Source organism: Falco naumanni, chromosome 11, assembly GCF_017639655.2.
Source record: "Falco naumanni isolate bFalNau1 chromosome 11, bFalNau1.pat, whole genome shotgun sequence".
Lineage (NCBI taxonomy): Eukaryota > Metazoa > Chordata > Aves > Falconiformes > Falconidae > Falco > Falco naumanni.
This window is the reverse complement of record NC_054064.1, coordinates 23710471-23731305: the sequence shown is the minus strand read 5'-3', so window position 1 is coordinate 23731305 and position 20835 is coordinate 23710471. Positions and strand designations below refer to the sequence as shown.

Here is a 20835-nt window from a genome sequence, read left to right as displayed (position 1 = left end):
CTCTGAGAAATACCTGAAGTGAGAAATTGAGTGTAACACTAGAATCACATCTCTAAGAAACTTTGTACTGGAGATGAGAACTTCCCTGGGAGGAGCCTTCCAGCCATCAGATGTGTGGATTTGTAATGGAAGTGGGAGGTTGCAGTGCAACTAACAGGTGTTTCAGGGCCAAGCTGGCTGGGTGGGTTGTAATGTTAATATGTGTGTTGCTGTATTTAATTCCTACTGTGTATCAGAAGTTGCATTGTGTATGAAAAGACAAAAGGCCTCCTCAGAAATTTTAATGGGGTTTAGATCAGATATTCTATGTTTTAAGTGGTTTGTGTTGTGTTCTACTGTGATAAGGTTCAGCAGGAGGGTGTGATCTGGTGCCTGGAGCCATGACTGTTTTGTGTCTTGTAGTTCTTAATTTAGAGCCATTTTCAGAGGTTAATTTCCAGTTGCCTGTGATTCTGGACACCTTGAGCTCAGTCCAAATGTCATCTCTTGCGCTTAGAGCAGGTTACTGTGTTATTTCAGGTTTGCGATGCTGGAACCTCCACCGGGAAGCACAAAGGAAATCCCTGTCAGAGGAGGACAGTGAAGAGATACTAGCAGAGATGAGCTGTATGCGTGCATGAGTAACTTGAGTCTCTCTTCAGTTTCAGATGCCTCTGGATGTTCAATGATAGCACTTCTCCATACTGGAGCAGCAAAGTTTCCCCAAAACTTAGTTCCAAGGGCAAGACAAGCTGTGTCCTCCCTCCTCCCGGCTGGTGTTCTCAAAGGGTGCAGCTCCATCATAAGCAGGAAACTGGCGTCCCACGGCTTTGGAGCTTCCATGGCAGCAATGTCATCCTTCCCTCCACAGAGATATCACTACTTCTTAGTGCTGGATTTTGAGGCTACATGTGATAAACCACAGATTCATCCTCAGGTAAATAGCCAGTCCTGTTAATTATGCCCTTGCAAGTTGCTGATGCTGTTCTGAGAGGTGGAAGGAGAAAGCACAGTGCTGGCTTATTTGTCTTCTCTGGTTTGTCCCACCTGTGTTCTGTTGCTCGTCCTCCAGGGCCCTTGCCGGTCACCTGCTGTCTCAAGAGCAATACCAGGACCATTTGGTGGGAATGAAATGAAGGAGCCTGATTTCCATCAAGGCAGTGACCATTCATGTGTTACTGAAAACATCTTTAAGTCATGTATGCTTGTCATCTGTCTGAACTGGGAAGCGTCTAAAAGTTTTTGGCTGGGAACCTGTATTAGAGTACTCATGGCAGCCTTAATTGATTCTGCAAGGAAAAAAGCTGTTGGTAGCCAACAGCTTTAGGAATAGTTTGAATGATGTAAATGTGTGCAACATAATGGGGTTTCTAAGTAGAGAACAATAGTTTGGGGCTATCTGATCTTGCTGAAGTTCTCTTGCCTGGGTGTTAACTGGAGTGTAATGAGACAGGAAGAGTTCAGCTTCAGAGAGATTCTCCAGTGCCCTACCCTACCACTTGAGGCATACAGAGATCCAGATGAAGTACAGAGGTTTTTCTGCAGACAGTTCTTTAGCAGCGTAGAGCATATCAGTAAATATATTTTCAGTTGTCAGTAGGATGGGCCTAGCTTTTTCATTTAAATTAGAAAAGTGTGCAAACAAGAAAATAGTCTGAAGTAATATTGGGTTGGTAACAAACACAATTTTTAAGTCTCTAAATTGAACTTGGACTTCACACCCTCCTCTGCCAAGCAATTGGCCTCTTAAGGGTATTGCTGGTAATACATGCGTTGGGTCAGAATAACTTCTGTTTGCTTTGTTTCAAATATACTACAGACTAAACGGTTCTCTGTGTGGTATCTCATTATCAAAGTGACTCGATACAGTGTGTTCATTTCCTAGTGCAGCTGTGGTTTCCCTTGAGCTTGCCCTGTCAAAGGGATGCCATGAGCTGGGATAAAACTTGACTCCTCTCAGTGGTGCCTTGGTGAATGCCGCGTGCCTCTTGTGTTTCTTGTGAAATGGACGGCAAATTCCCTGCTCTTTTGCTGGGTCTTTGTGGGAAGCTGTTGTAGCTCTGCATCCAGTTCTGCTGGCAGGGTCTTAACCGCTCTCCAAGTGAGATGTCAGGCTATTTCCTGCATGCTCCGCCTTGGGTGCACAGACCTGTCAAAGCTGTAAATTGGATCTACCTTGTCCCTTTGGATATGGGTTTGGTCTGTGCACATTTTGATGCAAAACCATGATGCATGTGGAGCTAGTTTACAGCTGGCAGTAAAAAGGAGCATGAGTGGAATATGATTACTACTGTTTTAAGGAGCTTTGTCCCCAAGTCCTTGCCAGGGAAAGTAATGGTCTGGGCCAATGCAGATCTGCTATATATTTTGTTGGTGAGATAGCACCTTTAAGGTGGAGATGTTCTTCAGTGTTATTTTTCCAGTCTGCTGTGTTCAGTGCCTGTCTGCATCATATCGTGTGTGGAAAGGGCTGTCAGTCCCTCACACCCTCACCAACAAATTAGTTTGACAAAACGGCTCTTGCTACATGGAAATCAGTATCGTTGGAAAGGCTGAAGGTGCCTGCCAGGATCAGGCAACTTTATCAGATGAAATTTTAGTTGATGCCCCTACCTACATCCTACCTTTTTGCTGACCAGTGTGGCTTTTGTCCTCTTCATTGCTGTGTTGTATGTCACAGTGAGCAAATTGTGCCATGTATTTCAGTCATGTTTTGTGCACAGTTTTAGTGACAGGATCTTTTACCGGAGCAGTGACAGACAGGTTTTGGAGGTTTGGTCTGAGGACAGACCGGAGAGCTAGGAATGGTGAAGTGTTGATCTTCACTGTGATCCTGACCTTTTTTCTGCTTTTGTTTTAATACCTGAAAAACAGAAGTCTAGGTACAGTGAAATTCAGATGCATTGAGATTTGACGAAGAGGCTGCATACACAGAGCAAAACTGATCCAGGTTACTTTAAGTGGGTAGGCACAGCTGTAAATTTAGCCAGCTCAAACTAAGTTTTCTACAGTGCACTTGCCATCATCCAGCACACTTCACATTTCTCACTAACTGCTCCTCAAAATATTCTGACTTCTTACCAGAAACTACTGAAATAGTCATCTTTTAATCTGCACTAAGGTGTGTGACTGCCACATCTCCTCCTCCTCCTCCCACTGTTTGTTTGTGCTCTTCTGCAACCAGCAGCCTTGCTGGCTTTATCCCTGGGGAAGTCCTTCATGCTCCTTCGGGAGCCCTGAAGACTCCTTCATTTCCATTCCTTTTCACGCTGCCCAATTCTCGGAGGTCTCATGGTATGGCGTCTGTAATGGGGATCAAGGAGGGTCAAGGACAGCGGTATTCCTCTGGGAAGCTGTCTGCGTTGTGGCTCCTGTGGCTGGGACTGCTGGCTGAGTGCCTTGTGGCTGCTGTCCTTTACCACTTCTGGGTCAGGCATGGAAGGTCCTTCATGTCCCCGTCCTACACTCACAGAGGAATGGTAGAGTCCTTGCAGTTCTGACTTCTGATGGCTTTCAACAGATATGCCTCTAAATCAAAATGCATGTTTATATGCACAAAGAAGCAGCTTAGCTTTATATGTTTTTTGGACGTATTTATGAATGATGAGACCATCCCAGAGAGAAAAGTAGGTGTGCGGGGGGATTTAACTGCACTGCCCTGGATGGATAGATGGGAAAACCTGAAAGAATAGAGGTACAGTCTGTGTTGTGTAGTGCTTTAGCCAGCCAAAGGTCAGTAGGGGTTGGCAGTAAGGGATGTTTATGGCTGGCCCCTCGCATCTCTGTAAAGCTTACCTTGTGTATTTGGAGCTTGATCCAAAGCCCAGTGGGGTCAGGTGGGAGCTGTCGTTCTGCGGAGATCAGTGGACCTCAGACCATGATGGTGGTAGCGTGCTTAATTTTTCAGCTCTGACTTTTTTTTCCTTTACTGTCTACTAAGAGTTTATAAGTACCTGCTGCTTTTATACGCTGTCAGCCTGTAGAGCCAGGTACATATGGTGCTTTAGTTACACAAGAGTAGATGCATTAATAAGTGGGAGTCTCGCTCTTTTGTCCTTTTGTCCTTGTATACACCAGTGTTTATGGTGGTCAGTGCTTTCAGTGTCTGTGTTAAGGAGCTCCCCAGACTCAGATCCGTGGCTGCCTGTAACCTTATTTTATTAATGCAGTGAGTGGGTGTGCCTCTTTCGGTCAGCTATCCAAGCGTCGTGCCTTCAACTTCAGCAGAGTGGATGAAAAGGAATGATTTTTTAAAAAACGTAAAAAGCCTGAAGGTAGAAATCAGATCTGTTGAAAACTGAATTTGAAATTGGGCTTCTGTTTAGGATGTTAATCTCTACTGTAATCTATTAAAGCCACTTAAATGAAAATGAAATAAAATTCAAGCTTTGTATGTCTGCTGCCTGGAGGAGGTGTCAAAGAGTATCAGACCCCTGACCTGGCAGAAGGAGCTGGACCTAGGTGTTGCTAAGTGGCTAAATTAGCTTTTGGTAATGATGAAGTTGCTTTTTTTTCATGTCAGTTTTTTCAGGTACGTGACTTCAGTGTCTCACTTTCATTCAAATTTCATAATCAGTTGGGAATTAGAAATATGCCTCTTCCAAACTCTCTGTAAGAGGAAGGTATGAAATGTTCAAATCTTTTGATTGCTGAAGGAGGTTGTGACCAGAGACAGACGAATAAATTGTTTACAGACAATACTTCCCTTGTTCTCTTAAGCAGTGCATTTTAAATACAAAACTGTCTTGATATTTTTCTTCAATGGATTCTAGATATTTCAAGTTTCTTTAGCATGCATTTTGATTGTTATTTTGGGGGAATTTTTTCATTGCAGTTGCTGTCAAATGAAACTGGACACGCTAATAAATACAGAACATCACTCACCATTGCAATACAAAACCATAAACAATGAGACTATGAATAAGCATATGTTCAGTTACTAATTTATTTTTAAGTGTACAAACAAATGCGGATGATGACGGTACGTTTCCTGATTGGCAAAAGCATATTAACAAATGGGAGCCAGTCTTTCTGTGCGATATTATTAAGTACAAATGTAGGACACGGTTAAATTGGGTTCAGGCTGTGTTTCCCTGAGTGCTAGTATAAAAGAGCATTAAAAGCATTTTCCCCTGCCTATCCATCTCGCAGTTCTGGCTCGCAGTTGCGGACAGGTGCAGCTGGAGTGACTGCAATGATCTCTGCCTCTCCACCGCCCATACCACGCTACCTGTGGTCTTGTTCCCATGGCCACGATGTGTCTCTGCTCCTGAGATGCTGTGATTTATAGACTGGCTTTGTAATGGGAATGGATGTTGATTTCCACCAAATTTAGGCTGTAGCAACAGATGTGCAGTCCATTCCAAGCTCCCTGTTCAGGGTGGGTAGATAGGGGATAGGCAAGCCACCTTGGGAGCTGTAGCCAAGGCTCAGAGGACTTTCTAGGAGGAATATATCCCTGAGATCACAAACGTGCTGCAGAAGGAGATTCTGGAGTGACTGTTGGTCTGCTGGGAAGCAGGCTGCATGGTATCTACTGCATGCTTTTTAAGCAGTGCTCTGTGGAGCCTGCATCGAGGCAATCCTAGCTGAGGGCCAGGACGGGAATGTAGAAGGTGGCTCACACGCTAACAGATTGTCACAGTCCTACCCAGAGGCAGATAATGGAGATGTGCCTGTGTCTGCCTATTCTATCTGAACATCCCCATGTAGCAGCTTTCTTCTTGCATGGTTTGTGTGTGGCTGTTAAGCTCAGTGCATTAGAAATCACCTGCCAAAACCTTTATTAAGGATGATTGTGAATTGCTGAAAAGTGAAGAAATTCAGGCTTGTTTCCCATGGCAACTTTAACATGGCACTCGTGTGCATAAGTATTACGGTGGAATATTAATCTGCAATTACCTGTCTTCATGCAGTTTAGGCTTGTGTGTAGTTTTAAATGCCTAGTTCTCAATTCAGATCCTTTCAATGTTGTTTCTAGAGGAATGCCATTAAAAATGCGCTTAACAGTGACTTAAGGTCTTTTTTAATAAAAGTAAGAAAAACTTTATATATATATTTATCATCTCTTTGCTAATTATGGCTGTTGTTATCCCATTGTTCTTATGTCAGAATGCTTTATGTTTCTAGAGTGCCAGGAAATAGTTCATATGAAAGCTGTTTCAGATGGGTTTTTCTGTTCACGTTCATTTTTTGAACAATCTTTCGAAAAAACTTTTTGAGTCTTTGTTGCCAGTTCCTCTAAGTTAAAAATTTCATGAAGGGTGCATGAATATCCATAGCTCAACATCCTATGAGGTGCATCTGAAGTTAGATGTCATTCTTTTTTAATCGTATTTTCTGTATGTCATGTGCTTCATTGCAATTCTCTTGGACTGTTGTGAAATCTTATTTTGACCAATATGAGAATAATGTCTGTATTTTAAAGGATGTAGAGAGAAGACTAGTGTTTCAGAGAGGCTTCTACAGGGTCTGAGACACCAGGTGCGGTGTAACCCTCAAAAGCTGCATTCTCTGCGGCAGTCATTTTGCCTTGGAACCTCCCTCATTCTCCCAGTAAGTGGGGACAACCTTGCTGTGACCCATGTGAATCTGACAGGGTGGGTTATGGCTTCAGGCAACAGAATTAGCTGTATTTATTTAAAACCTGATGAGCTAGAGAGCATGAACAGTTACTGAACCCAAATCTCCTGGCAAGTACAACCACGAGACCACCAGGCAAGACATCTGATGAATGAAAAAAACCTCAAAGCAATTTCTTATTTAAAGATATAAACCCTGCATTATTATAGCAACAAGCCTAAAATACCAAGGCACTCAGGTGGCCAATTGCTGCAGTCCTAACCTGACCCAACCTGCTTAGCTTTCGTCTGGTTATTGACAGGCCGATGAGATGACTACTTTAAAGCAATCAGTCATGTTGCCCTTTCCCTCGCAGCGTGCAGAGACCCCACATCAGTTATGCATCCCGGCGTGCAATTCCCCACCTGTGCTGTTTGAACACTGTATCCTTAGCTGTGCAAACATTACACATCCTTTAGGTGACAAGTTGCAAAGTTAAGTAGACTTGTTGTTACAGCAGAAAGTAGTTGAGCAGCAGTCACCCTGAAAGGAAAGATCCAGGCTAGCTGAGGAATGTGCAAGTCCGCTGTATTGTGTTTAAAGGTTTGTTTGCCTCTCTGTAAAAACTGCTGATGAGGGTAACGTGTGCTGCTGGAAATATTCACACCACGTGCATTTTTGAAGTGAAGGGAATGGGTGCCACAGGTTTGTACGCTTGTGTGCTTGCCCTGCCATGTGTACGGTCACTGATGGTCCGTGTATGCCTGCTGCTCTTCCGCAGCCTCTGAGGCAGGGTGGGTATTTTGCATCCCTCCTAGCGTGATGTTTTCAAACTGGGCAGTGTTCTTCAATTGCGTGCCATCTGTCTAGTGCTGCACAGGCAGACTGTGTTTCAGGCTGCTGTGGGTCCTGGGGAATGGTCTTCGCTGCATTAAGGTGGTCTTTTAGTTTTGTACAGAACCTTCCTGATAAAGTGCAGCTCAGCTCTTTGGGTTAGAAGGTCACAGGACAAGCCTAACTCCTGTGGTTTTCTTCCCTTTAGTGCCAAGCTGGATGTGCAGCCGTCCTTGTGTTGTCTTTGTTGGTCTGTGCACTTGTTAGCTGGCAAAATAGTTTTTCATTATGTTATTTAGTTTCTCTCTGCCAGGCAGAAATGTGCTGTCACCAGCAGGTAGCTGTGATGTCTGTAAGACCGTGGGTGTTCATTTACATGCACTGCTGTGCCCTTTCTAGCCATCCCAGATGTTTTAGTGTTGCTGGGAACATGGATTATTTGTGCTGCTCAGTATCAGGTTGAAGAGTTTGAGTCTTGAAATGATCTGATAATTCTGTAACCTGGACTGCACATGCTGGTTGCCTGCGGTAGAAAGGAGCGAACATGAAAAAGGGTATAGTGTGTGTATATATATAGTACATACATAAAGTTGTCATCTTGCAATGGAAAGGTAATATTTGAATATGTGTGTGTGCTGTTTTCAACCTGGTTTGAGTACTAAACTTCCCCCGAACTGTTAAGCTTAAATTGTTATTGGCTGTGTTGGTGGAGATTTTCTGGGTAGTTAAATGTATGTCAGTAGTACTTGAAGAAACAAGTCGAAGTGTTGATGTCTGTTGCTCTGTATTTCTCATCCCAGGTGTGGAAAGAGGAGGGAAGTTCTGCCTTATTCTCTATGTCTGGGTGCTGCTGGAAAGAATAAAATAGCTTTGTGGGTTTTGGCAAGGTGAGGTGATGCTGATTGCTTTGAGCAAATGACTACCGAAAGTTTTGTTTGGGATGGCAGGACAAGGGTTGTGAGCCAGCTGTTGAGATGGCAGGTACAATGGCAGATATGAAAGAAGTCCTAAAGACCACAGTGATAAGTTTAGGGGGAAAATGTCATTTGTGAGACGTGGATCCTCCTTTTCCTGTCATTGTAAGAAGGGACCTCGGCTGAGGAAGCGCTTCATTTTGGATGCATTTTCAAGAGGGTGCAAAAGAGAAGCAGCGAGTATGACCAGAGGTCTGCAAAACACAGCGGTGAGCGCAGGCTGGATGGCATCGGGGTTGTGTTCAGTGCAGTGACAAGAGGGGTATGTATGATGAGGTCTTCTGTTGCAAAAATGAGAAAGCCAATGTTATGACCTGTGTTTGCTGTGTGTAGGAAGAGCAGTCATGCATTTAAACAGTAGCAGAGAAAATTCTGATTAGACATTAGAAAGAACTTTCTAATGATAAGACTAATCATAGAATCATTTAGGTTGGAAAACACCTTGGAGATCATAAAGTCCAACCGTTAACCCAGGACTGCCCAGTCCATCACTAAGCCATGTCCCTATGCGCCACATCTGTGCATTTTTTAAAACACCTCCAGGGATGGTGATTCCACCACCTCCCTTGGGCAGCCTATTGCAATGCTTGACCACCTTTTCAGTGAAAATTTTTTTCCTAATATCTAATCTAAACCTCCCCGGTATAACTTGAGGCTGTTTCCTCTTGTCCTGTCACTTGTTATCTGAGAGAAGAGACTGACCCCCACCTGCCTACAGCCTCCTTTCAGGGAGCTGTAGAGAGCGATAGGGTCTCCCCTGAGTCTCCTCCTCTCCAAACTAAACAACCCCAGTTCCCTGAGCTGCTCCTCAGAAGACTTGTGGTCTAGACCCTTCACCAGCTTTGTTGCCCTTCTCTGGATACACTCCAGCACCTCGGTGTCCTTCTTGCAGTGAGGGGCCCCCCAAAACTGAACACAGTATTCGAGGTGCAGCCTCACCAGTGCCAAGTACAGGGGGACAATCCCTGCCCTAGTCCTGCTGGCCACGCTGGTTCAGATACAAGCCAGGATGCTGTTGGCCTTGAAACAGGAGGATGGAGTGCCTGGGGAATATGTGAGTCTCTGTTATTGGAGTTGGTAAAAACAGCCTAGACGAAGTCAGAAATTATTTAGGAGGGGTGATGCTGCCCTTAAGCAGGTGCATGGACTATAGATGTCTCTTAACGCTCAAGCTCCTGGAGGCATGTGATTAGATGGGTATTTCAGCTTCTGTTAAAAGAGAGAGAAATGGTCCCTCACCCTCACAGCTGTAAGGAAGCACCTGCAAACAGGAGCCGGGTTCGATGCCAATGCAGAACCCAAAATGCAACTCTGCATTTATCCTGGAGGAAGTCCAGCCTTTGGCATTGGGCTGGGTGTTGGGGGTAGGCAGTGAGATTCACCAAAGAGCAGGGAGAGGGAGAAACCTTGGAAATTCAATGATTGGGCAGCAGAATTTGTCTTCACATTGTTGTATTTCAGTGTTGCATGATCTTTCCATATTCCTGCCAGTTCTCTAGTGTTTTGATTTTTATGTGTATTCGTGCTTTCCTAGGATGTAACAGTTGTTTAAATGTGTTAAATTGTTGGGTATATGCATATGTGTATGTTAAGCTAGATAGTGATGGAAAAGAAATTTGGGGGTCAGCGGCTTCCCGAAGACCTTTTGACAGGTTAATGAGTGCACAGAGTAACTTACCCAGGACAGAGATGCTGAGAGACTCTGTCATGTGTGCAAGTAGGCATCCTTCAGAAAGTCAGCGTAGCCCTGATTCAGCAGAAGTCCTGCTGTTCCCCACTACAGAGGTGTTGCCTTTATGGTACTTGTTTTGGTTAGTTTGATAAAAATTTAGAAGTGGGGAAAAGACCTATGAGGTCATGTTGGTTACTGCCCCCGAGGGCCAGTGCAAGGCTGTTCACTTGGAAATGGCTTTAGTTAAAATAGTAATTAAGGCAGAGAATGGAAACTGGGGAGGCAGATCTGTTAGGCTAGTGCTGTCCTTACTATGTCCCCTTTCGATTTTAATTGCCTTGGAAAAAAAAGGAAAATCACAAGGCTTTAAAAGCTCTGATTCCTCATGCTCTTCAACCCCCTGCCCCCTCCCCGATCTTGGAGGCATCAACTCTCATCTGTCAAAGTGTAAATCAGCAATTAAAACACAAACAGCGAAATGCCAAAGATGACCCGAAGCACAAAGCAACTGACAAACAAGTCCGGACAAATCGGCGGATAATTTATAAGCATTGCCCTAAAATCTAATTATTTGGCAATTCGAATTTGCAGCCGGCCAGGGCTGTGCAATAAATTTAACCCGCCATAAATTATTTAGGAGCAGCCCGTGGTGTAAATCAAAAACACGAGTGTTTGTTTAAGAAATAAGCTCCTTGTGCATAAAATGACTTTTTTTTCTCTTTAAAGAGGAGGGGAAAAAAAGCATCCCTGAAAAAAGTAAGCTGGTGCTGAGGCTGTGTCCCTCCATGGAGACTCCCATGCCTCTTCTGCCCTTACCATTTTTGAAGGTGTAAAGGGGTGTTTTGGTAGGAAGTTTTATGCTTTTCCTTATCAGAAAAAAATGCCTTTCTCTCAACAGCCTCTGCTTGTTTTTATTGCGTTTTGAACAGTCAGCTCTGATTTTTATGGGCATCTTTTATTCTTGTGTTTATTAAACTTCTTCACATGGGGGTGGGAATAAGGGATAAATTCTTCTCTGGTAGTTTTTGAACGGAATAGGCCACATGGTCCTCCTCAAATATATAACTCAGTGTCCTGAAGTGTGCCCTGGCCACTTCATACATGGGCTTCTGGATTAAAAGGTTTTGAGAGCTGGGAAGTTCTTGCTGGGCACTTTATTCTTTTCATCTAATGATGTTAATGCTCCCCAGATCCAAAAGGATAAGCAAAAAGATTACTCTTCAGGAATTAGTGTAACTTCAGGTACTTTCTTCTCCGAACTCCAGAGGTCTATCCATTACAGGAAATTATTTAGCGAGTATAGGTGTGTACTTGTTCATTTCTTTTATTAGCAAGAAGGTCAAGACAGCTGAATTTGTGTATCCCTGCTCCAGTGTTAAAGGGAGGGGAGTTTCATCTAGACAGTTGGGTAAGGAAAGAATGGGTTTATAGCACTGCTTTCACATGCCCTTATGAATTTTTCAAATCCTTCTTAAAAAGAAGTCCCTAGCCATTCTGCAGGTACCCTGCAGCCTCCTGCTGCTGCTCAGCCCACCAGCCTGGGACAGCCAGGTCGCATGGGAGGCTTCCACCTGGGGCCTCTTTTTTTTTTTTTTTTTTTTTTTTGGTGGGGAGGTGTGACTTTTTTTTTTAAGGTAGAGATTCAGAGCAAGCTGTAACATAATCTGCTTAAAGTACTATAAAATCATAAATGCAAGATTGTTGTAAGAAGAGTGGACCAGGTAATGGGTATGCATAAGCCTCGGGCTCTGTAGGTTCCTATTGTTGCTGTGTTTGGGGGCGCAGCTGAGGGGAGGGACAGGGTGCCGATGTCTTTTTCTTTAAGCGTGTTAATATTGATTTTAGAAGCTCTGTGTTCCAACAATATAAATGCAAATGCCTGTAATTGGGAGCTGCGTGCAGAATTTCTCAACAGAAAACATGTTCAACTTTTCATGACAATGAAAGGAAAATAAAAAGCTGCTTATTTATTAGTGGTGGTTTGAATCCTGGATTTCCTTTCAAGTTACTTTGCAGTGCTAAATAAAATACCTAATTGCAGTGCTCGCAAAATTCAAATGGGTACATTTGTTCTTCTAGTAGCTTGCGGCTATTTGCAGCCCCTGGACACCCTCAGCATTATTTTGGTACATCCATAACTTCTGGTTGTGCTATAAGGAAAAGCTGTGGGGGGAGGGGAAGAAAAATAAGACTTAGAAGCCCCAGATGTTCCTGGCACAAATCACTGCCGAAGTTGGAAGTGGAAATGGGTGAGGATGTCAAGGTAACGCCTATGGATGATCAGACACTGATAAAAGGAAGGAAGTGTCGGTGAACCTCTCCTTTTAATTCCCTTGTGTCACTCTCTTCCACCTTTCCTACCTGGGAAGAAGCAGTGGAGGTCCTTGATGGTGGGGATGGAGCTGGGCATGTTGAGCTCACCGGGCTGCTGTGAAACGTGAGAGAGCACCCGGCTGCTTTCCTGCATCACGGTCTGTTGGGGGGTTGTGTGTGTGTGTCTAAGTGCTCACCATTTCATAATAATTACTAGTGAAATTCTAGATCTGTAATAACATTTTGGATATCTAAAACAAACCATATGCTTGTAAAAAAAAAAAAACGGAGAGAGAAAAAAGTGGAAACAGATCAACTTTAAGCCATAAATTCTTGGTAATAGAGGCCTCACCCCTCCCCTTTCTGTTTGTGTTTGATAGATATTTTTGTTTCTGCAGGAATGTCAACTCTTAATTTCATGATGTATCATGGGCTTAAGAAAATTGAATTTAATAAAGGCAAAAGATGAATGGCACCTTTAAAGGTCCCAACACTTGTCTTTATTAGCAGGACAAACTGCAGGGTCTCCAAACACTGCTTCTCTCCAAATGAAAGTTTAAATGAAAAGTACAGCAGTGTCACAGGTTAAATTTCATTGCAGGACTGGCTAACGTCGTTAGTGGGGAGTGGGGCTGATTTCATGGGGCTGGTATCTGTTGCCTTAGATACCAGTAGAGCAAACACTGCCAGAGACTGGAAAAATCTCCACTATAGGAAGCGTGCAGATAAACAGCCTTCTGGGAAAGGTTCTTTACCACTTGCCTCAAAAACTGACCAAATTAGCCCAAAAGAGTTGCTGCACTTTCTCCCAAGACGCTCAAGTTGCTCCTGGGGTTTCACCCCGGCTGCTGGCCGCATGCTTCCCACAGACCTGCAGTAATTCTGGATATTGTTAAATTTTCCACATTTTTTTAGTACGGCTTTTTATTTCCTCCGTCTGTCTTAATCCAACCCTCCTGGAAGTGCTTTTTGCCGTTGGTTCTGCAAGGCGAGTGACGCCTTTGTGTATCAGATCAGCGGCAGGGCTGTCTTTCAGTCTCGCTTTGCATCCAGCCACTTGAAGGCCCCTGAGGATGTTTCTGGTCCCTCAGGACTGATCTTGGCATTGCAATGCGGCGCTGCTGTGAAATCCAGCCGGTGCTTGGCCCTCTCCGGGAGGGGGAACGCTCCTCTTGCCCTGCCGTGGGCTTGCTCACTTCCATGGTCACCCCCTGGGTGGGACGCAGACCTAAGGGGCAATGAACCACCCCAGCGAGTCTGGAGGATGTGGTGGTGTTATCCTGAGATTAAGCCTGGCTCTGTTACGACGTCCTGTCCATTGGCTTCAAACTTTGCAGTCTGTCTTCTGAACAAAAATGTGCTGCTTTCAGAGTCTGTCTGTGGTAGCTCTTTGGTAGGGTGGCTCAGCTGTGTCCAGCGTTTCTTACTCGGATTGAGTTTCTTGTGTTTCCACGAGGCCTTCTGGGTAGCTGAAGCTGGTGAGTTTGGCTGCAGCACAACAGGCAATATGGGTGATGCTCAGGTGTTTTGCCTCTTGTCATCCTCCCCTTCCAGCCCATCAGTCAGGTTTCTTCTCTTTGCTGGGGAAACTTGGTGACTCCTGATGGGGTGGTACGGCCATGGGCAAGGATGCGCCCACCCCTCTGCTCTGCCTTAGTCTGCACGGCACGCACAGAGTGTGGCACAGCCGACCATGGGGAAATGGTTAAGCCCTGCATCCTCAGCAGCTTGCCTGCTCAGTGTCTACACCTGGGCACCTCAGCACTGTTAACATTTTATTTTATTTTAACTTTTTTTTTTTTCTAACTTTCCATCTTAGCAGCATGTGCTCCCCACGTGCCCTGGTCTGGGCTCTCTGCTTGCTGCTCTGGGGAGCTGCTCTGCTCCAGCCATGGGCTCTGTCCACCATGGAAATTGGGTGTTTCTCCTGGCTATTTAAATTATTTGTTTTTTTCCTTTTACCCACCCACCTCCTTGCCCTCCCTCTGCCTGCCGGGGTGGTGATGTCATCAACTCATATGTATGACCTCACGATAATTTCCGCCTGTGGGTCATGAGGGTTGTAGTCAGGGTCCAAAAACTGTGTTAGTTCCTCTGCAGCGGCTGCGTTTTCCACATGCTAATTTTACTCACAGGAGTTGGATTTTTTTTATTTTATTTTTTATTATTTCTTATTTGTCTCTTCCAGATGTTTTCAGGCAGTTTTTTTTGTTGTTAAACTAATTCCATTCATGTTTTAAAAATTTATGAAAGCGCTAATAAAAATGTCAAAGTGGTAAAAATGTTAGCTTTTGCTCTGCTTTGATTAAATTTTGCAAACTGTTTTTGAATATTAAAAAGCAATATTTTTTTTATTCTCTCTCCCTCTCTCTGTTTCTCTCCAGAAGTGATTTGAGAGGCTTGTTGCATGGATATCACTCAGCAGGCTCATTTGCACTCCAGAACCTTGGTGCCATGGATCTCTATTAAATAACATAGACAAATTATTCTTTAAAGACACCAAACAAATTGTCACTTCTCTTACATTAAACTGGAAGGAGGAAAGGGAGTGGAGAAGGAGGGGGGTGAACACAAAGGATTTTATCGCTTTTATTCAGTGGTCGGCTTTTTTAATTTCATGTATATTTTTTAATAATTGAGAAATCCATCGCAACTGGATTTGTTTAAACTTTTTATTAAGAGATCCATGTAAATTTTTGATTGCTGATTATTCAAATAATTGAACATTCTTCTGATGAAGGAATGTTTTTATATCCCTATCAGCATAAATTGGCTACACAAGAGGAAAATGAAGTGGGGCTTGCTGCTGAGCTGTATTCTGTAGGGGTGGATTTGGGGGTTGCTTCCAGCTCCTCGGCTCACTCTGTTGGAGGAGAGCAGTGCCCTTCAGCCTCTCCTGGGGAGGAGGTGCTTCATGCAGTAGCTTCTTTTGTCTGCCTGGTGGTGTCCCCCAAAAGGATGACAAGGTGGAGAGGATGGGACTGGTCTTAGGGAGGGCAGAGCCCCTGTGATGTCCTTGCTAAACAGATGCGAGCTCATTGCAAGTACATCTCCATGTTCCCTGGGTAAGGCATGCAAGTGGTGCTAGGCTGTCTTCGTTAGGTTCAGCTTAGGCAACGGTGTATGCAGTTGCAGTGATGAGCACAGAGACCTCCTTGCTGATCAAGCCATCTGCGATGAGCATCAGTACTGTCCTCTGCGCTCACGGCGTTGGATGCGCTCTGTGCTTCAGCACCACTTTCCCACTTGTATTGCAGAGCTTTGTGTTGGGCTTGTTTTCGTTTGGGACTGTCAGGCCCCTCTTTTTACAGCCAGCTTGCTAGCCAGGATCATTTCCACCTTCCTTTTTTGTTTGTTTTAAATGAACAGCTGCTTTTCTTTTTGCCCTATTCAGGAAATCATCGAGTTCCCTATACTGAAGCTGAATGGCAGGACGATGGAGATCGAATCCACCTTTCACATGTATGTTCAGCCTGTGGTGCATCCCCAGCTTACGCCCTTCTGTACAGAGGTAAAGTGCAAAGGTTCCCTGGTGCTCCAAGAGTCTCCCTGGGAAGCAGGTTTCCGTTGCACCAGGGGTTGGGGTTGCCTCTTCATGGTGCATCTACAAGGTGGTGTATCGTGCCAGCCTCAAATGAAGGACAAGGAGAATCATTTTTTGTCATTGCAGTAGCATGTAAAGACCTCAGTTTTGATTCATAAATAACTGTAGCCATGATCTGCTAACTAAGATAGTTGTATTTACAATTCATGAACATCTAATGGGGTGACCACAAAATAAAAGCACTCACGTTAGCTGAGGCTTAAAATCCTGTAGCTTCTCTGAGAGCTCTTCATGATTTTGCTGTGCTGCTGTTTGGTGGGGAAGGTCAAAGAGAGCATGGTCCGGGGGAAGAAAGTGTTGTATGACTGTATAGTTCAGAGGTTCTAAGTGGCTCTCCGGTGGGCCTGGCTGTTGGGATTCGATGAGTCCCGCTAGCGTGGTAGGATAACACATGTCTGTATTGTTGAGACTTTCTTTTGATGTTGTGCTTGTGGGGCACTTGAAATGATTGCTGGAGAAGTGGCCTCTTGTTACCTGGTTACTCTCACTGCCAAGGACAGCTGCTCTGGAGCTGCGGCCACCTTTCCCCAGATACAGATGAGAGGATGAAGGTAGTAAATGTGATCCATGAGGGTTCAAAGGAATAGGGGGCCGGGGCTGGGTTTGGGGGGTGGGGTGGGCTTTTTGTTTTTTTCATTTTGTTCAGCACAAAAAGTTGACTGTTTCTGCAAGCCTATTCATCTTCCCTGCTGTAACCATCAAAACAAAGTTTAAGTTCCTTTTGCTTTGGGCTTTTTTTCCTGTCACTGGTTTGATGTTGGCCAGCTCAGCAACTAAAGCACTGACTGTGGGAATCAGGGTATCCAAGTTCTTCATTCAGTCCCCATCTGACTTGGGATCATTGACACTAATGGTGTGTTTTCTCTGACCTCCATGGCTGCAGGTTTAAGCCCTTGTAGTGCTTGTCCCATGTGTACTAACTTGATGAAAAATGACTCTGTGTTAGGTGGAGTCCTCTCCAGGACCAACCAGCCCATTCCATATTTCCACATTGTAAAAACAAATACTTTTTTTTTTTATTCTCTTGTAACTAAAAACCATCTGAAGGTATTTTATTTAAACTTAAAAAAAAAATACTAAGCACGAAAAACATTGTTCCCAGGAGAGAGGATTTCAGAAAGCTATAAATGTGTGAAAACAGAGGATTATAATGGAAACGAGTTTGCAACCTTAATGCTAGAAGGCTGGACAACTACTTTGGCTGTCCTTATCCCCATGAGGCTTGCTGGACATATGCTTGTACAAAAGTGATAAATCTCACAGCTTGCATCCGATCTTTGCTAAAAGTAACATCCTCTTCTAGAGTATAGCCCAAAATGTTTGTTTTGCATGTCCTCTAAATTCTAGAGAGAAGTCATCTCACTCATTAACTCCCACCAAAATTCAATTTTCTGGAAATTGCTCTGTTGCATCCTTCCCCCAGCTGCTAAAGGTTGCATGACTTGCTTGGTGTGGCTGTCTGAGCTGAATGGAGCCTCCAGCCTGCTGCATTGAGACATTCACTGGATGCCAAGCTTGTGACTGAGACATTCAGCCCATCTAGTGCTCCCACATCGTTGTGCCGGTTTCTCTCTTCTCTCGCTCACAGGAGCCTGGAACAGTGTATGCCAGCTGTGCATTTGTAGGAGTCCCCAGGATGGGCATGTGTGTCCCAGCTGCAGTGTTGTGCTGCAGACTCCGCTGCTGACCTTGTTCTGGTGTCTTGTGTCCAGGGCTGGATAAAAATGAGCAGTAAGGAGGCCAGCAGGCAAAATGATCGCAGAACCCCTACCTGTGTGTATTGGTAGCAAAAATGGTCTGACTCAGCAGGTTTGGCAACTTCTTTGTTATTAGCAAGTGTGAGTTAGGGAGCTGGTTTTAATCCTAGCCTGGAAGCCACCGGCATGGCCCCTGTCCTTCCTGGCTTGGTCATCTCCCTGTGTGTTGCAGGGGCTGCCATGAGGTCCAGGGAGTGGGATCGTGCTGGAGGTGTCACTGGGCTTGTCCCTGGGCCTCATATTTGGGGCAGACTTTGAAACCCTGCCCTAAGAGCCACAGGTAAGCTGGTTGTACTGAGGACCTTACTAAGTTGCAAAAATACCCTTTTGTTTTTGCATGTGCCTTTTTGTGGAGTCTGTAGCAGTCATGTAGTATGACCTGTGGGGTTGGTGGCTCCTGCTAGGCAGGCACAGGGGTCAGCCCCATGCTGCTAGGGTAGGTTCCCCTGAGACCCTGGGGACAGAGCCAGGACGTGCCGTGTGTCCAGCTCCTGTGGAGCTGCTGCCTGTGCAGCTTCTGCTTGCCATCGACTTTCAGCTGTTTTATGTTTTCTGAAAAATACCCATTTTGCTAAATGCCACTAAAGGGCTTTGTCTAGGCACCTCTACTTACAAAGGGTGAGATTTATTGGCCTCTTTGTCTACAAAGAAAGACCAGGCCTGATTATCAGATTGTACACCAGAGACAAGTGCTTAGGTAATCAGCAGACTGTCTTGGAGTAGAAATACGATGGTTTCCCAGATAAACTCTGTAGGAAAAGCAGTGGTGTTGACATTACACGGGAGCCTGTCTGCTCTGCTGCTGCTTTCCTCTCTTCCCCCCGGTCGCTGCCTTTGCCAGGAAGCAGTAGGACTGCTTGGTGTAGACTGTGTGTGGGATTACAGGAGTTGTTCATCATTACTCCTTGGGTCTAGAATACCTCTCACATCCCTCTTCCTTCTTGAAGAAGACAGCACAGCACAGGAAGGGTGTCTGCAAGGGTGCAGAGCTCATGGTCACCCTCAGGACATCCCTTTGCTTAGCTTTTGGTGTGTCTGTGCTTTCTCCTGGCAACAGGAGGTTCTTCTGCCTCCCCACACCAATGGCCAAGAGCACATCTTCCAGTGCTGGCTTGCTCTGTAGCCCTCATCTGGTCCTCCTCTTGACCTGTTTCTGTAGAACAACAGGTCATGAGACTTGATTATGATTAGGGGGTGCTCAGTGTTTAGACAGAGAAGTCGGAAACTGCTAGTGGCTAAAAGCTATTATTAGGTATATAAAGCTCATCGTGCCCTTTTGGAAGAAGCAAGTGGTTTGTCTGATGCTCAAAAAAGTTGGTGCCAGGAGCTTAAGTGAAAGGTTGCCTCCACACACAAGGTGCTTGTACAGGCTTTTTCATGGTACTTTGCTCTCTTTTTATGATTAATTTTTATTGATTTTTTTTTCCTGAAGGAACAGACAATAAAACTACAAAAAGATAAATGCCTTATAGCTTGTTTATGTTCCCAAGTACCATGTGCTTCTTGGGATCACCAGTGAAACTTTACAATTGTGCAGTTTTATGTTTTTGTACTTTATCAAAGCTGCAAGACCAGATAATGCTGCAGAGATCCAATGCGCTAGGCTGGATGTTACAGATGGATGTAACTGATAATAGAAAGGATCAGAAAGGGTGAGAGAGTACAAACCTCATCCCTTTTGAGCGCTCTCTGACCTGTATTGAAATTTACTCATGGAGCAGGTATATCCCTTTGTGTTCGTGTGTGCGATTTCTGCAGCATGAATCTTGTGTATATGTGTGCTTGACAGTGTATTCTTGTACGGATAAGTTGGTACTTTGCTGGGCCTGGCAGGGAAAGAGTGGACAAGTCTTGGGCAAGATCAAGCAGTGACTCTTTGGCGGGACCTCTGCATCTGCCTTCCCATCCCTCCCTCCTCCTGGTGGGAAATGTCTGGATGAGGCCATTTCACCCTGTCCCCCCATGGCCATCAGGGGTGTGGCGTTGAACAGATGCAGTCCTGAACGTGCCCAGACTGGTAGAAGCCATTTACATCAGTGCAGGCCATGGTACCGAAAAGTTGCAGGTTGTTCTTCGTACAGAAAAGACATGGACCTGTTGGAGCGGGTCTAGAGGAGGGCCACAAAAACAATCATAGGGCTGGAGCACCTCTCCTATGAGGAAAAGCTGAGAGTTGGGGTTGTTCAGCCTGGAGAAGAGAAAGCTCCAGGGAGACCTTACTGTGGCCTTTCAGTACTTAAAGGGGGCTTATAAGGAAGATGGGGACAGACTTTTTAGTAGGACCTGTTGCAACAGGACAAGGGATAATGATTTTAAACTAAAAGAGAGTGGATTCAGACTAAATGTAAGGAAGAAATTATTTACAATGAGGGCAATGAGTGAAACACTGGAGCAGATTGCCCAGAGAGGTGGTAAATGCCCCATCGCTGGAAACATTCAAGGTCAGGTTGGACAGGGCTCTGAGCAACCTGATCTAGTTGAAGATGTCCCTGCTCGTTGCAGGGGGTTGGATTGGATGACTGGATGACCTTTAAGGATCCCTTCTAACCCAAACTATTCTGTGATTCTATGATCTTTCTCCAAAAATTCAGCTTTCAGAGGTTTGGTTTGAGCTGCTGTCTGAGCTCTTCACCTCTGCCAGGTGAATGCATGGAAAGAAAAGCAAAAAACAAGCCAGTGAGCGTTAAAAATTGCTCTAAAGAGCTGTGTGTTAATCTCTCAAATCTAGTTGCCTTTCTAGTATGGGAAGTCTGTAGGTAGCAGCTGTTACCCAATTAAAATACAGATTAATATAAAAACAGTTTCTGGAATATAAAAGAGTGTCTGTGTCCCTCCACTTCCTTAAAATTCCACCTCATGATGGCTTGATGAACTTGAGAAACCTACCTAGAGGAGCTCTGCATTCTTAAAATTAAAATACTTTCCCTAAAAGGTATATATTACCATTCCATGGAAGTCACTATGAGAAAATAATCTTTCCACTTATAGCTTATTCAGTGAGTCAGGTATTTGGTATTCATTAAATGTAATTACAGTTTAATTGGAGTTTAATCTCTTTTTTTTTTTTCTCCCCCCCGCCCCTTCCTCCAAGTTCAGTGCTGTAAGCCAAGCAGCCAAAGAAACGGAGAGGTAGAAACCATT

At 44.6% G+C, this 20835-nt stretch overlaps 1 protein-coding gene across 4 annotated transcripts in view; it reads left to right on the top strand.

The window, feature by feature from the left end:
• Positions 1-20835, top strand: part of ERI3 (ERI1 exoribonuclease family member 3) — a 135534-nt gene that overhangs the window by 8898 nt on the left and 105801 nt on the right. For all 4 annotated transcript variants that reach the window (XM_040609853.1, XM_040609855.1, XM_040609852.1 and 1 more), the window contains exons 2-3: positions 642-916; positions 15728-15844. In XM_040609853.1, coding sequence (XP_040465787.1) covers positions 665-916; positions 15728-15844 — 369 coding nt within the window. In that variant the 5' untranslated portion in view covers positions 642-664. The remainder of the gene's footprint in view (positions 1-641; positions 917-15727; positions 15845-20835) is intronic.